General features: G+C 42.5%; 1 protein-coding gene across 4 annotated transcripts in view; it reads left to right on the top strand.

Annotated features, from left to right (window-relative positions):
- Positions 1-16,342, top strand: part of inpp5b (inositol polyphosphate-5-phosphatase B) — a 54,595-nt gene that overhangs the window by 798 nt on the left and 37,455 nt on the right. Inside the window, exons 2-7 of one of the 4 annotated variants that reach the window (XM_063199088.1) lie at positions 35-114; positions 196-296; positions 539-568; positions 1,026-1,136; positions 3,441-3,593; positions 10,583-10,664. In XM_063199088.1, coding sequence (XP_063055158.1) covers positions 35-114; positions 196-296; positions 539-568; positions 1,026-1,136; positions 3,441-3,593; positions 10,583-10,664 — 557 coding nt within the window. Of the gene's footprint in view, positions 1-34; positions 115-195; positions 297-538; positions 569-1,025; positions 1,137-2,012; positions 2,932-3,440; positions 3,594-3,628; positions 4,746-10,582; positions 10,665-16,342 lie in introns of those variants that run through there. The other 3 variants (XM_063199089.1, XM_063199090.1, XM_063199091.1) reach the window with 3 other exon arrangements.

The raw sequence follows: 16,342 nt of genomic DNA, 5'->3' as shown, positions 1-16,342 counted from the left end.
TTTTGAAGCATTCTCCTTAACTAAGTTGTACCAGGCAGTTCAATGTTTTATCCTTTTAGACAGTGTCACAGAAAGCAGGCTGTTGGGTTTGGTGGAACGTTCCAAAGAACATGCGTAAGTCTACAAATTAACCACTTGGAAATGTTCCATTATGTCTACAGTAAACTGGACCTCAAAACGTGCATTATTTCTCAGGCTGTTTGTGTATTTATTACACCGACGAATGGCAATCACTGGAGATGATGTCAGCTTGGATGGTGTCATTCCCATTTCATATGATTTCACAGTTGCTGAAGGTATGTTTACATAACTTTATAGAGGGCTATTGTGTTTTAAATACCCCATAGTAATCGTTAGTGTTTTCCACTGAACATTTATGAACCAAGGTGGTACCCAGTCGAGTTGGGAGGTATTTTGTTGCCAACGTGACCGCCTTAACTGTCAAATGCTGGGGAAACCCTGGTCTTGATGTACCGTTGATTGTAACAGTAGAGCTCTAATTCAAAAGTGATCAGTAACTTAAGTTTCTCTCCCACAGTCTCCTCTCCAGATGAACTTGCTGTTGTCGGTAAGTCATTCTATTAGGCCTAAATCTAATGTGTGACAAAACCTGTATTATACTTCACATTAGATATGCACGAGTTACACTGCATTGTAGTATTGCCACGGATTTAGGGATGGCCCTGAATGTGTGTGTGTGTGCGTGTGCGTGTGTGTGCGTGCGTGCGTGCGTGCGTGCGTGCGTGCGTGCGTGCGTGCGTGTGTGCGTGTGTGTGTGTGTGTGTGTGTGTGTGTGTGTGTGTCTTTAGTAAGAGAGTATCCCTTTCGATTTGTAACAATTTGTGTGTGTGTGTGTGTGTGTGTGTGTGTGTGTGTGTGTGTGTGTGTGTGTGTGTGTGTGTGTGTGTGTGTGTGTGTGTGTGTGTGTGTGTGTGTCTGTCTGTCTGTCTGTCTGTCTGTCTGTCTGTCTGTCTCTCTGTCTGTCTGTCTGTCTGTCTGTCTGTCTGTCTGTCTTTTTTCCACAGGTGCTGATACCAGATGTAGGGTGACATTTCACAATGAGGAGTTGGAGATGCGACTTCCATTCGGATCCCACTCGCGCCTTTTCCTCAGCGAGGTCAACAAGGCCTGGAGTGGTAAGACATTTACACCCTCTCTGTCATAAGAAATGCTCTGCATTTACAAAAAAGTTGCTTGAAAAGAGAAAAAACTTTTCTTCACCAAGGCACTCCAAAGAGTATAGTTAAAAATGTCTTATTATTATGACATGTCCATTAAGGACTTTTAAAATTGCCCATGCGTAGCGGCAGTTGAGCCTTCTTCAGGGCATGTCCATGTCAACTGGCGCTACATTGAACCAAAGCCTCTGACTTCCAAACATTGCTCTGCATTTACATTTATAATGGTTGTCTACTTCTGCGAGCACTCCAAGCACTTTATATTGTATGCCTCATTTCCCCTTATTCTCAAACTTGCGCAGTAGGCACACAGGATGCCAGCCTGCCAGTAGGAGCAATTGGAGGTTCAGTATCTTACTCAAGTACTCTTTGACCAGGTCAGGCACAGTGGGTCTTGATCCTGCAACCTTCCGATTTTGAAACCAGTACATCCTGCACCTGGCTGCACCTCCATGGCCCCAGCCGCTAGTGATACTATGACTCACCATGACAGCAAGGCTTTACTAATATTGGAACATGGTCAAAATTCAAATTACGTTAAAATTTGACTTCTTTTGCACACCTCAGCTGGCAGGTGCGTCGGAGATGGCCCATGGGTCACTCAGCAACAACTTAAAGAAACTCCCGCACACTGGCCATTTCGCTGTTCTTTCTTTAATAACGACGTTTCGGTACTAGACCTTCATCAGGCAATCCCATCAGGGGAAAGAACAGCGAAATGGCCAGTGTGCAAAATTCAAATTAAACGCTTAGCTGTCTCTAAGCTAACTACCACTTACGTATTACCACTTCAGTGTGCAAGTCTATCTGATATCTTCAAAATAAACCTCCGGGTTGACACTTGACAGTTGTGACGTCAGGAATATTCCAAGCCATTCCTTGGCAACCAGGAAACCATGAGAGGAAGTAATACTCTTTCAGAGTCCTTGGTACACTCCACAGTGTGAATGAGGACACTTCCTTGATATGCTCTTCCAATGCAACTGCCCTCATTGTTCCCCCATTGTATCCCTTTGCATCATCCTTATAAATTGTCTTTTTTTAGTCACCATTGCTAAGTTACTGGCCTGTGAACGGAGCGATACACCATTAGGTTTCATGTGCTTATCTCCGTAGAGCTGGCAACAGGGAAGGACCTGTCAGACTAGTCCGATGTGTTTTCTTTTTGCCCCTACCAAACGGCAAAAGAAAATCTCACACTACGTATTTCCTCTCAGTATCTGAATGACTAGTCAGAACAACTGTTGACTGTAAACCAAAAAGTCCCTGATTAAGCATTAATCAATGCTGGTATTTCAGGTTGATGTAGCAGATTCTGTTTAGCTCACGGATCAGGAATGTGACAAGACGTGATGCGAAAAGGAGGAGTGGATGTATTCAGGAAAGAGGCGGAGTCTTGTCTTGTCATGTGGATGGAGTGTACTCTGTATGTTGGGAAGAGTGCCCCCCCCTCTCTCTCTTGCATAATTGTAGTGGCTCATTTGCAAGAATGACAAGCCATTGTGTCGTCAAGCGGTGAATTTGTGTGAGGTCACATTCACAGGAACGAAGAGAGAAACACTATAGTGTGCTTTGTGAGGGATGTGTCACTTTTAGTGGAGGAGGAAAATCTACGTCTGCCTGTGAAGAGTGAATGGAGCCGTCGCTGTGAATCACACTCTGTGTGAGCAGTCACACAGGCTTTACACAGTGGGTTCGGAAACACAGGCAGAGATGGACAGTGGTCTTTCTGAGGGGATTTTGCACCATTCAAGTAAGTAGAAGAACTGTAGACAGGGCATTAAATATCTTCATGTGCTTGGTTTGAAAGTGTACCACAAGATGTTTGGCCTAAGTGTGTGTGTGTGTGTGTGTGTGTGTGTGTGTGTGTGTGTGTGTGTGTGTGTGTGTGTGTGTGTGTGTTTTGTGTGTTTGTGTGTGTGTATGTGTGTGTGAAGTGTGTCAAATAATAGCCTATTCAATAATAATACAATCATGTATGTACCGGTAGCCTATGTATTTAATGTAATTCTTGAATGTCTTCAAATGTTACATGAAGAAGTGGTATTTGTCATGGGTCTCTTCTGTTGTGCCTCTGGTAGTCGCGTGTAGTTAAGTTGTTACTCTGTTTTTGACAGTGCCCCTATAACTTGACAAGAATTTTGAGTTGGCGACAAATTTATGGCTGCCTCTTTCTTTCTTTCTTTCTTTCTTTCTTTCTTTCTTTCTTTCTTTCTTTCTTTCTTTCTTTCTTTCTTTCTTTCTTTCTTTCTTTTTGTGTAGATGTCTGCGAACAGTACCCAGATTCATCACCCAGATTTCAGTGGCTGGCCAAGTATCGCAACAAAGTGGCTCCAACCAGAGGCTCCCTGAAGTCCCTGACGTCAAAAGTGGAGTCTAAAGTGTCCAAGTCTAACAGTCATACCAGGAAACAAGGCAAGAGCAACATCATTGATACACATCTGTCTTCGCTGGTTGGGCAGCATGCCAGAGCTGCATGAACCTACCATGTTAACTAACTGACACGGTTTGGAAAACTCAAGCTCTCTGCCCATTCAGCAAGGAATATTATAGTATTGTAATGAAATATTGCTTGTGAAATGGGTAGAACTATCATTTGTGAAATGGGCTTTCTATTAGGCCTATTTGATTATTTGTGGAATATGCTCATTTTTTTACCCTCCTTAACCATGAGTCACCTCCATCACACCTGTTGTGGAAGTGAAAAGGTAATTATTTTGCAGGTAGGCCACTAGAAAGGCTTATTTGCGCACTTGTGAAGAGAAGACAAAAGAGAAGGGCTTTTTTGGAGTAGCCTAGGTCTACCACAAACCAGCATGCTTACTTTGAAACCAGTGTGTTAGATGCCTCATGTTGATGTCAACTGGACCAATTAGAACTTGCTGGGAAACTGCTGGGAATTCGAGGGAGTCTTTCGGCTACAATCTCCTTAGCTATACGCAGGCTACAGAGACTGCCTGTGCACAGGGACAGTGCAAACCATTTAAGCTCACCTGTCACAGGATTTTCCTGCCTAACATGTTAGTATCCATTCCCCGCTGCCTATCTAACCCAACTTACAGGTCTGTCTGCATTACTGTCACAGCAAGCTGCTTCTGATAGAATGCATTTTGATGGCTAAGTCATAATGGAAGGTTATCCTGATGCTTTACTTGTGTTGTTTCTGAAACAATAGGTGGAGAGATGAATGACAGTGAGACATGTTTTGCTCTCTGAATGAGTAAAGTTTGTCACAGAGGTGGATTTGTGTTATGTCATAAGTAACCCTCTCTGGTTTCGTGATGAATTGGTCTAATAATCAGTCATGGAAAACTCGATGAAGGTCAGGCCCACAGTGGATAGGATTTTGTTTGCTATGATGAACAGGTTGATTGCTTTGGCCTTGCGTGCTTTTCGCAGTTGTGGCAACAGGGAACGCCTCCAGTGCTGTGCGGTAGTGCTGTCATGATCACATCACAGGGTTCCACTGCTCCACCACCTCTGCTGTTTTTGCATTTTGTTAGAATGTAAAAAAAAGCGTCGTCTTTAGCCTACACAACGAAATGCCCAATTTAAGCAAGACTGCTGGTAAGCCGCCTTTTGATTCCTTAAACAGTTATGCCCTATCGGTATGTGTTTTTAACGAAAGTGGTTTTGGAGAAAACAAAAACAAAGCAACCTCTTAGTTGGTGTTGATGATAGTTTGGTCGAAAAGCCCAAAGATGTTTCATGCGGTTATAAAGGTGAAGAATGGTTTTGTCAACTACATTGCAAGCCACCTTAATTTTGTGTAATTCTGGCCTGAAATTCCTAGTCAGATCAGAAACAGGTTGACTACTGAAGCTGCTCGTGCCATTTATTGACTTGACCAGACACTCTGCAAGTGCCACCTGTAGATTCATGTTAGAACTAGTCGTTTTGGAACGTGAATGTCATACAGACATCAAATTTAACCTCTTGTTATCACTTCGAGACTACATAAATTGGATCATGGCGTCTCGTTCTGCAGGCTAATCTTGTTAGCATCCTACATGGCTACGGTGTGAAGATGAATCGTGTTTACTAATACATTTCAGACATGGGCTTATAGACGTCCTTGGTTGAATGTATGTTACACAGCCCAGCAGTGAGTGGGGCTGGACTGATCTTTTGGTTACTAATTTTGGATAGAACTGTGCTGCTGCGCCATGCTCGTTGTCTTGTCCAGTGGTGTTGATAATTTCTTCTCCCCAATGCTCGCTTTACTCTGTTTCTCAAAGTAACTCATCTACAGCTAGAACTATGCAAAGCGTTTCATGCATGAGTGTTTAGGCCTATTTGTTTTCCTCGCTAGTGTCCGTGCTCACTATAAACCATTGGGTAGCCTACTAGTGTGTCGCCGTGAGTATGTTGCACAACTTGATGTTCAGGCAGCAAGCAATAGTGAACTTTTTTTTGAGATTGCCGATTCTCCGGCGAAAGTCGTTCTGTGCCTCACAGCCAAAAGCATCACGGTAATCGTTCAAAGCATTTGTAGAACTAGAGATTAGCGACTCGTTAAACGCTAAGTATTTTCAAGCTAAGCATGTCCTAATAGGGTAGCGAAGGCAGCCATGGGTTGCATTCCCCTGTCTCCACAGGACTGGCTATCCTCACGTTACCGTGGCTTTGTTGTGAGTAGCACAATCAATAGGCCTACATTTTTTGGAAGTGGATAGTGAGATTGGGACAGAGTAGTTTCTATGTTCTATCTTTGCAGGCTATCTGACAACCGTGGACTTTGCCATGAACACTCCTTAATAGGGCTGGGTAAAATAATCGATTCAATCGATAATCGATCGATATCATTTAAAATTCACATAATCGATTCACAGGGCACAAAATCGATTTTTTTGCTCTTTTTCTTTATGTTCTTTTTGTTTCATTTAGGTCTATGGAAAATACCCAGTAGGTATTAGTCAATTAGGCCTAGGCCTACTTATTACAAATTAGCAATCTGTTAACACTGTCAAGCCACAGCCCTTTGACATTTTTATATAAAAATAGGCAACAGCATCTTTTGGGGGAAATCCTTGCACCAAAAAGGGAACGAATTGAATCGATTCGGAGTGAATCGAATTGAATCGAATCGAATCGTGATTAATCGATTCAAAACCCTCAGAATCGAAATCGAATCGATACAGGAACATAGCTGCAATACCCAGCCCTACTCCTTGACACTCCACAGGCCTGTGCATGTGTCCTGGGGTTAGATGGTTTTCAGATAGGCAAAGGCACTATTCCCCTGTTCCTGACCGGTGATTGCAACTTTAATCTCCATAGATGTAATGATAATAATAATAGGATCACACTGCTCAGTTGTCAGCTGGCACTGCTTTAGTTAAAACCGATTATTTCCTGTTAGAAGGAAGGAATGACCAAGAGGGCTACTCTGGTGAACTGGAATGTGTGTGAAATGTTAATCATGTTTGAGACCCTGTGCTCGCTCACAGATGCCCCGCTCCTCTGGACTATCATTTAGGAGACGTGTGCGTGTGCGTGTGTGTGTGTGTGTGCGTGTGCGTGTGTGTGTGTGTGTGTGTGTGTGTGTGTGTGTGTGTGTGTGTGTGTGTTTCAGTGTGTGTGTGTGTAAGAGAGAGAGAGAGAGAGAGAGATGGTAGCCTCATAATGCCTTCTTTATATTTCTCTAGGGAGTGGATAGATGTGTTTGCGAGTACTCTCTTAACGGTTAAAACATGCTGAAAGAACATAGCACAAAAGACGTCTGTGTTGTGTGTTTGTTTCTATCTTCTTTGGCCAGAGAGATTTCTTGGTCTGGTCACTACATTTCAGAAACCAAAGACATGCACTTATTAAGTTAACACGATGATGGCCATTGTCATTCAGAAGTTGCACTGAGATGGTTATAGGGCCCAGTAAGATAATCCAGATGTGCTGAGAGAGAAATGTATTCAGGCAATCCCTGGCAGTGTCTGGGTTCAGCCATATGATCCAGTTTAGCTATTCGCCCAAGTTAAACCCAACCAACTGAGATGGTCAGAGAGATTGAGGGAGTGAGGGGTCAAATTCTGTCATGAGAAACCACATTAAGCTATATTGCATTCCTCCACAAGGTGTTGTAGACCTATATTTAAACGTAGTCATAGTCACACAAAGAGGAGTAGGCCTATCTTCTAGAATCTAGGTAGAAGAAGCACACCGTTACACGTTTATTTTGACAGAGGTTGGCATTTTTGTTTGCCGTTTCTTCTCCCCTGTCAATACAACAGTGTAAACAGCATTTGAGAACCGTGTATTATTACCACTGCTGCACAGATTTGTGTTATTAACTTTGATATTTACACAACGGTAAGATTTGTAGCTGTGTAAATACTTGCTGAATTGATTTTCCCCGCTTCACAGCGGCCTTGGCTTTTTACACCACTAAGCTGGGCTAATCCACCACTACTCTCCGCCGTATCAAAGTTTTTTTTTTTTTTTTTTTTTAAAGCTTATTGTAGTAGGAGCCTATAATATCCTGATGCCTAGGTGTTGTGCTAAAGCATTCATTCTTCCATCTATTAGCTCATGGATGCCATTTACCAAACCTTCATGCGTATATTTTTGTCCCAAGATTATTGTGAGTGATTATTTGGCAGACTGGGTATGTTTCAGTGTTTGTTTGGTTTTTTTTTTGCTGAAGTACTGTGCTCATGTTCCTGGAGATTTCCCTGTTATATTCCCCTCCCTTCACTCAGTCGTTCCCATTTCCTGTTTCTGACTTCCTGCCCGCATGATGATCAGCGTTTCCATTCACTGGGAAGGAAAAGGGCAGCACACATAGCCTATTCGTACCCACAGCACCCACCCAGTCACAGGCTGACGTATAGCTCCCAAATGGGAAGTCAGTGTACTACAGTTTGGTCATTTGTTTGGCTAATTGTACTCAAGACTACATGTGGTCAGCAACTGATTGTTAAGTTCTCTCGCCCACTCTCCAGGGATGGTCTTCAGATCCCCCCATATCAGAATTAAAACAGAAAAAGGCCGTTATAGAAGCTACATAATTTCATCAAGCTACAACAAGTCAAATTGCCTACAGCTAAACGCTTTTGACTATGATAACCTGGACGAGAATCTGAAATTGGAACATAGATGATGGGCTAGACCGGAAACGGCTGTATCCCGACACTTTCGCCTTTGTACTTTTTTGGCCCTTTGTTAGCACAGTTTCCCTGACTCGCATTCAGCCTTTGTGCTCGAATCGTTTCTTTTTTTTTTTTTTTTTAACTATACACTGAGCCAGACGCTCAAATAAAACCAAGGCGTCATCACCTTCACCTGCAGAATGAAAATGTTCACAGACATAGTAGTATGGAGTCCTTCTGTTGCCACTCTGTGCTGTTGAGTCAAGATGGAGCACTCACAGTCAGATGTTGTCATAGGTGTTCCAACTGTTATTGCACACTGGCTTCTTACACATTGTGCGATGTGTAATTTGTTATTACATTGTAACCCCCCCACACACACACACACACACACATAAGCCTACACACACATTATGATGTTCCTCCTTTCTTAGTTTCTCTCATCAGTCATCTGCTGTGATGTCTTCTTTTTTTGACACCTCTTTTTACATTCACTTCTGCTTAAAAACAGATGTGAAATAGACTAGTGTTTTTTTGTTGGTCCGAGAATGCCAGGCTTAATCGAAATCGAGTCAATGGAGGCAGAGGAGGAAGGTTTTTGAAGCGTTTGCTTGGTTATGCTCAGCTTGAATTGTAAGCAGGCTGAGAACTTTGCAGTTGCAGTCAGCATGGTCTTTTGCATGCAGCGGAAAACCACAGCCATCGAAAGCGAGTGTTGGGTTTGGCGGATCATGATAATCAGCACAACTTGTGTGTGTAAAAACGGATGAGAAGCATTAGCAGCATGATGCAAAATTCGAGAACTGACAAAAATAGAGGTTCTGTACTGAGACTGAAACATGAATGTTATTTGTATCGTTACCAGTAACTTATAAATAGGTCACCTCAGTTAGACGGGGTATACCGTGTATTGTGAAACAATGCTGTCACAGTGATATTGAGATGTGTTATAACGTCGCATGTAACAGTGAGAGTATAGAAATATCAGTGATAAGTGAAAGTTTTAAAAGAAAGATGCAGAAACACATGCTACTACAGAGCTAAATTGAACAAAATACTAGATACAGAATTGCATGCTACCACAATGAGACCATCACTACAAATCCTGATGCACCATGGGAAATTCTCTCAGTGTTGTTTGAGGAGGCTTGGCTATGAAGGAGCAACATGTTGACAGTGGACCCCACACCCAAACACCCACCCACATTCCTTTCACATTACTGTGCTATTAGTCCACAGGGCAAACACACACACTCTGCACTGCCGGCCTGCATTCACAAACTATACCCTAGTCTAGTTGGCCGGGCCTCTGGTGTGTGTGTGTGTGTGTGTGTGTGTGTGTGTGTGCGTGTGCGTGCGTGCGTGTGTGTGCGCGTGTGCGCGCGCGTGTGTGCGCGCATGTGCGCGCATGTGTGCGTGCTGCGTTTTTGTCTGTCTTTCTCTCTCCCTCTGATACCATATGTGACATATCCCCAGACTTTCTTAATCCAAACCGTGTAAGTTTTAGCACAGGCCCAGGGTGTGCAGTGGACTCCAGTGATTCCTAAATATAGTTTTCCACTGCAGCAAGGGACAGACAGACAGACGGACAGACAGGCTATTTTTGGGTCCGGGCTGATGGAACACAATGTCTCTTTCGTTTGAAACTTTTACCCTTTTTCCTCTCAGCCTCTCTGTCATTTAGCGAGACCATAGGAAATGCAAAGCCTCTCTTCTCTTTTTTTTGACCTCCTCTTTCTTTCTTCCTTTCTCTCTTTCCATCCTCGGATGACCTTACAGCAGGGGGTGACTGGCTAGCTCCCGCCCCGTGGAACTGACACTCCATAGGAGTCATCTCATTAGCTCTTGGTGTGCTCGTGAGAATGGACAGTCAGCTGACCTCACTGTACTCGCTGGCGCCCGGCTGGCTATTGAGCGGTTATCGGGCGCCCGCCCTTGGCTGAGTCAGATCGATTTGTGGTGTCAGAAATATATCAGCATCTCCAATAATACTGGACTTGTCAGGCAGTGGCTGCCTCCCCACACCCCCACTTGCTGTTTGTGTTGTGTGTTTCGCTCTCTCTCTCTCTCTCTCTCTCTCTCTCTCTCTCTCTCTCTCTCTCACTTTCTCTCTCTCTCTCTCTCTCTCTCTCTCTCTCTCTCTCTCTCTCTCACAAACACACGCACACACGCACACACACACACATAAACACAGTTCTTTCTCACACATGTGTGCACACACACATTTCGAGTCACACTTACACAAGAAATGCCCCAACACCACAGTTTCATCTCTTTCCTAATAGCCTCTTTCTGTGTTTGTGTTGTGTGCTCCACCAGAGAGGTCCCAGGCTACTGAGAGAAAAGGCCCCCCTGCAGAGGACACGACGAGTGGCAGTGGCGCACCAGACAGCCCTGACAGGTACTCTCAGCCTTACCGCACAAATACACCTAGCGCGACAAGAGCGAGGCGAGCGATGGAAGTAATTGACTTTGTCTTGAGTCGCGCGACAAAAGCGATTCTGGAGACTAGAGGCGATTCGCACGCCGATAGCGGCAGTTTGGAGTTGAAATCCTTTCAACTTTCTGTGACGCAGTTCGACGACCAGCTGCGACAGCCAATGACTGTATAGAGGTCAGTGACCACAGCCAATGGTTTGAATGCTTTGCCTTCTGCTTGTAACGGACATACTGTAGTCGCTTCAATCGCTCGTATCGCTCTTGCTGCACAGAAGCGATTCTCTGTCGCTTCAATCGCGTCGCGCTAGGTGTATTTGTGCGGTTACAGCTGTGACATTGATTAATTCAAAGGTGCATTGTTTACCAATGTACATAAACGCAATGTGCGTAAAGATAACTTGTTACAAATATAACGTTGCCAAACTGAAAGGTATTTTATTAGCATGGCTGATCAGACATAGTGTAGCCTAAGCAGTGTGACACATAACAAAGTCTCCACCTAGCAGGGTTTGCCACAGAGAGACTGCTATGAAACTTCTACAATTCACCCCTAGAATGGTAGAAAGGATATAGTGTAGAGATCAGTCACTCCACTGCTATTGATGCCAGTCTTTTCCATTATGTTTCCAGGTGGTGTAAATGGAATGCAGATTTGAAATCTTATCGGTACATTGCATTGAGTTTGAGCTTTCTAGCTGATCTGAATGGACAAAATATCTATTGTTGTGTGGATTTCTGTTTCGTAGATGCTAGGGATGTGTTATGAAGGTAGAAGCTGTTGGGGAAAGAGACCGTAGAATACAAATCAGCTCATGGAAGGCAAGTCTGTCTTTACAGGAGGTGTCCGTTTGAAGTATTTTGTCTTAAAGAAGTATGGTGTGTGACTTCACTCTGAATCAATATTTGACAAATGGCAACAACGTGTCGTGTTTTGGTCGCCAGGTGGCCTCAGTAGCTGTGGCTTTGAAGTGTATTATTAGCACTCTGTGGAAAGTGATTTTATCAAATCCACAGATTAAAGCCAGCGATCCCAAATGTTTTGGATGCCTCCCAAAAAGCTACTTGCTCTGAACCGACCCTCTCCATCAGCCTTTGTGCACATGCTTTGGCTTTGCAACATCCTAGCCAATCAGCAGCAAGGAGCTTGAATACCATATTGGCCCGAATATAAGATAACCTTGAATATAAGACGACCCCCCAGCCCCTTTCAGGCTCATGTTTTTGGGTAAAAGTTTTTTGGAATACTAAATTTTGTTTCACATAGGAAACTTAAAAAAAAATATATATATACTGTTTTAATTAGTTGGAGAAGCTGAGGGTTTGGTTTTTAATCATTAAAATAGAACATATTTCACAATATATTTTTCAAGAACTCTTCATGAAAGAGCACAGATAGCTACTCAGCATAGAGACTCTTTTCCTTTCTTTACTCAATCCTACTTGGTTACCTGACAGATGCCAGTACAGTATAGTCTGCACCCGCGTGTTTAAGTGATGCAACTCGCAGAGCTTTGGTAGTCAGCCAGGCAACCAGTCCAGTAGAGTCCGGCATTCACAAAGTGCCCAGGGTAAACCTCAACTTAGTGATTTTATATCGACAAGTCAATCTCTTCCCCTCACCATTATTCTGTGGTGTTGCATTGTTGTGAGGGATATTGCCCAATAATTTATCTTAATTCAGAACATTACGTTAAATGCAGCAACATGAAAGCATTGCTCCGATTCAGCCTGCCTAGTTGGGTGTGCAGTTCAGAGATATGTGATTTTCCTCTGACAGCTGTCCTGCAGTCAGTGCTTGCAGTCTGAATGTGAGTTGAATAATGTTTCTTTAATAGAGTGCAAGGAATGACAGCAGGCTAACTTCTTTGTGAAAGGATTTACACTAGTATTCTGCACACAATTTCACTTCAAGCACTTAACTGAAGCCTGAAAATAAAATGAATCACTGATTCTTGAAAGTTTGACAAAAACATGTCCCAGCAGTAAAATGCTAATTCTGTTGAAAATCAGCTAAATGTTCACGAACAAAATGAATCCAGGTAATGGCCAAGGGGTCTGTTACACAAATACACAGTTGTTTGAAATATTTAAGTGTAATTTTATTACTTTTCATGGCTATAAACCTGTCCACACCCTGTAAAAACGCCTGTCCCAAGGACTGGCATCATCATTTCAATTGACTTAAAATACAAAAATCACTAACAGAATTGAACAATATCACCATACCAAGGCGGAACGGAACGGTCGCAGGACGGACGCGGTCTTTCTGCTTAGTTTTGGCCGGCGTGCTTTTCTCTGCCTTGCACACTGACAGCGTTGGCGTGCGCGGCCAGTCCTGTTCAAAACCCTCCCCACAGCTAAAGCTAGCGTGCTACTTTGCCATTCATTTGAATGAGACACCGCCGGTCGCCGGCGTGAAAAATACGCTCGAGTTCTATTTTCCAAATCCAGCGCGGCGCGGAGCCGGCTCCCGCGCCGCTGACGCCCGACTACCGCCGGTTGGTGTGTAAGGACAGATAGGTTTCAATGTATTTTCACTGACGCCGGTAAAAACCGCGGCCGTTCCGCGACGCTTTACCGCCTTGGTGTGTCAGACCCCTAAAGTGGTTCTACAGATGTGCACATAGTGCATGTAAAACAATATTTACTATTATTTTCTGATTGCTCAAAATGTGTCCAGCATATTGGTCACCACCGTCAGATTTTTTCTAAAAGACAATAAAATCAGGTATGCACAAGGTCATTTTCATTACTGAGGACCCCATTTCAAACCTTTAGCTCTACTGCATACTTCACCATCACTGAAGCTCCTGTAAGTTTACTATTTTGTCCTCAATTTGTTAATTTGTTTGGACACTGGTACTGTCCCAACCATAAACTGTCAACACCGTCGGGGGTTTTAATGGTATTATATTACATTAATGTTAATTAATATATACTTTCTCAGAAAAGGTATGAAGCACCCAAGAAACAGAGCGAAAATGAAATGGCTAATGTGAACAAACGATGCATAATATGTAAAAGAGTGTTTTTTTGTCTCACACCGTCAGATGTCACCACCGTCAGATTTTGTTCCGCTCATCATCTTGTTCCATATTTTACTAAATTGTGCTGGTTAATGAAACATTACTAGGCATGTTAGTAATAATTGTGATCCAAAATGATACTCTAGCCACCACTGAGGTGCATTTGGAGGTTTTTTTTGTCAGAAAACCTGACGGTGGTGACATCTGATGGAGTTCACCAAAAAACACACGTTTTACGTGTTTTTGACATGTTTTAAGAATATGCATGCAATAAGTATCTACAGTTATATTGAATTGTTAAAGTAATTCACTTTAATACAATAAACATATGTTTTTACTTCTAATTCTACCTGCCGCTGTTGACAAAACAAGAAAGAGCCCATTTTATGAAAAATGTTAAACATGGGGAGCTTGGCCAATACATTCACTGCACAGCCAAGACCTACATCTATGATAATACACCTCTAAATTTTGGATTTGAACAACTTAAAACCTGTTTTTGCCACATTTTCAAGAACCAGTGGCCTACTTCATAGAAAATCTAACTAATGAAGAAAAAAACACATGCACAAACATACTGTGCACACACAAAATAAAGTGTTTATGCAAGATGCCATTGACTTGAGAGGGCTATTTATTTTGCTAAATGCAGGTACTAATTAGGCCACTTTCACCACTCTCAGATTACTGTCACCACCGTCAGTTCTTAAGTCACCACCGTAAGAAGGAGTTTTGGACATTTTAAATGAATGTGCTTACAACATTTTCCTTAGGAGATGTTGTTGAATTTATCAAAGTAATAGCCAATTTAAGCCTACACGAATATTTGTGAAATTACAAAAAAATTGTTTGTTCTATTTAGGCGTTAAGTAAGCATCGTATGACGGTACATATTTTAAAATTAGAACACATGAAACAGTATTAAAATAGAACAAAAGTGAATTTTCAACATTTAAAGGCATATGTGTGAACCAAAAAATACACATAATCACTTAAAAACTCCAGATACATATGCAACCAAATCAATACAATTTTAATTACTTTTAATTGTGTCTGACGGTGTTGACAAAAAACAAGGCATGATCGGAGAAAAGCCTGATTTCTGAAAAACATACAAAATGGGGAGATTGGCCTTGTGCATTTCTGAAAAGCCAAGACCTTAGTCTATGAGGATATACCATATAATTTTGTAATTCACTTTGTTTTTTTCTGTCAACATTACAACCTGTTTTAGCCACTTTCTCAAGAATCAGTGGAATACTAGAACACATGTCTGAATTGAATTTCAACTATGTTAAGCATTTTCATACCAGTAAAAGCCTTCTGCCCTTGCACTTGAACTGTTATTGTTTGGAACTGTTCAACTGTTCTTGAACTATTATTGTTTGGAATAGCCATCGCGGGTCATTCATCAGATTTCTTGCAAGGAATTAGCTCGATAAATGACTTACTGGCTCTGTTTACAATTGAATGCCAAACCTGAGGTTTATTTCAAGCATGTGGATTAGTGCCCGAATGAACTCTCACCTGTTCAATCTCAAAATGGAAGAGTACTGCGGCTTCACCTGCTCTGCAAACTCCAAAACTCCAAAACATTAATCACTTTTAGATGATTTACCCCATCTTTTTATTATTTATGTTTAAAACAGGATTATTACTCAGTGCACACACCACATAGTAGTATTATAGGTGTGTGTGAAAGAGTTTCTGTTGTGTTTTGGGTTTAAATGGGGCTTAAAGGGGTCCATGGCAAGCAAAAAAAAGCCCTGCTGTGTTGTTCATGTTCTGAAGACATTATGCTTATGTTACGATCGCGTTCAGTTGTTAGTTCACAGTTTTGTTTTCAATTCAGTTGTGGCATTAATCAGAACATGCATTGTTCAGTCATTGGCTAATTAGCGGCTAAGTAGGGAATAGATCACACTCTGTTTCCTCTTTTCCCTTTTTCTTTTCTTTTTATTAATTCATCGCAGGGTCAGACAGACGTTTCGGCTACAAGAGCCTTCATCAGTGTAACAATTTCTGCCTACTTCCTGAACTCTTTAAAGCGACAACCTCCTTGTCACCTGTTCCTAATTACTCATTAGAGGTGGCGCACATTAGACAACGACAACAACTTTGAAATTGTCCACAGATTCACTTTTTATTATGATATTATTGTTTTTTTTTCTCTCCAAGCCAGGGGATGTATTGAAATATCTGCATCCGGCCCTAGGGCCTTACTGTATGTTTGACGCCCCTGGCATAACAGCAGGTGTAGGTGCATGCCTGATGCCATGTCAGACTGGCAGCTGGGCAAACCCTACAATACAGTGCAGCCAGCAGTACCTCAAGAACTTGACGCGCCTAGAATCTTCGTTTGGTAGCCTGCCGACGCTGTGATTATTTAATTTTCCTTTGGCCCTATACCACGGCGGGATGGAAGTTTAAAAACAAAAACTTGCGAAGCATTTCTATGCTGAATCGACACATGTCGCATCACGCGTCTATGTCCCCCTGCTGATCATCACAGGCTACCTGTCAACTTCGTGCGTAAAAGAGAGATAGAGAGAGAGAGAGAGAGAGAAAGAGAGAGAGAGAGAGAGAGAGAGATAGAGAGAGAGAGAGAGAGAGA

The sequence above is a fragment of the Engraulis encrasicolus genome, chromosome 5 (genome assembly GCF_034702125.1).
Source record: "Engraulis encrasicolus isolate BLACKSEA-1 chromosome 5, IST_EnEncr_1.0, whole genome shotgun sequence".
Classification (NCBI taxonomy): Eukaryota; Metazoa; Chordata; class Actinopteri; order Clupeiformes; family Engraulidae; genus Engraulis; species Engraulis encrasicolus.
This window is presented reverse-complemented; position numbering and strand designations above follow the sequence as displayed.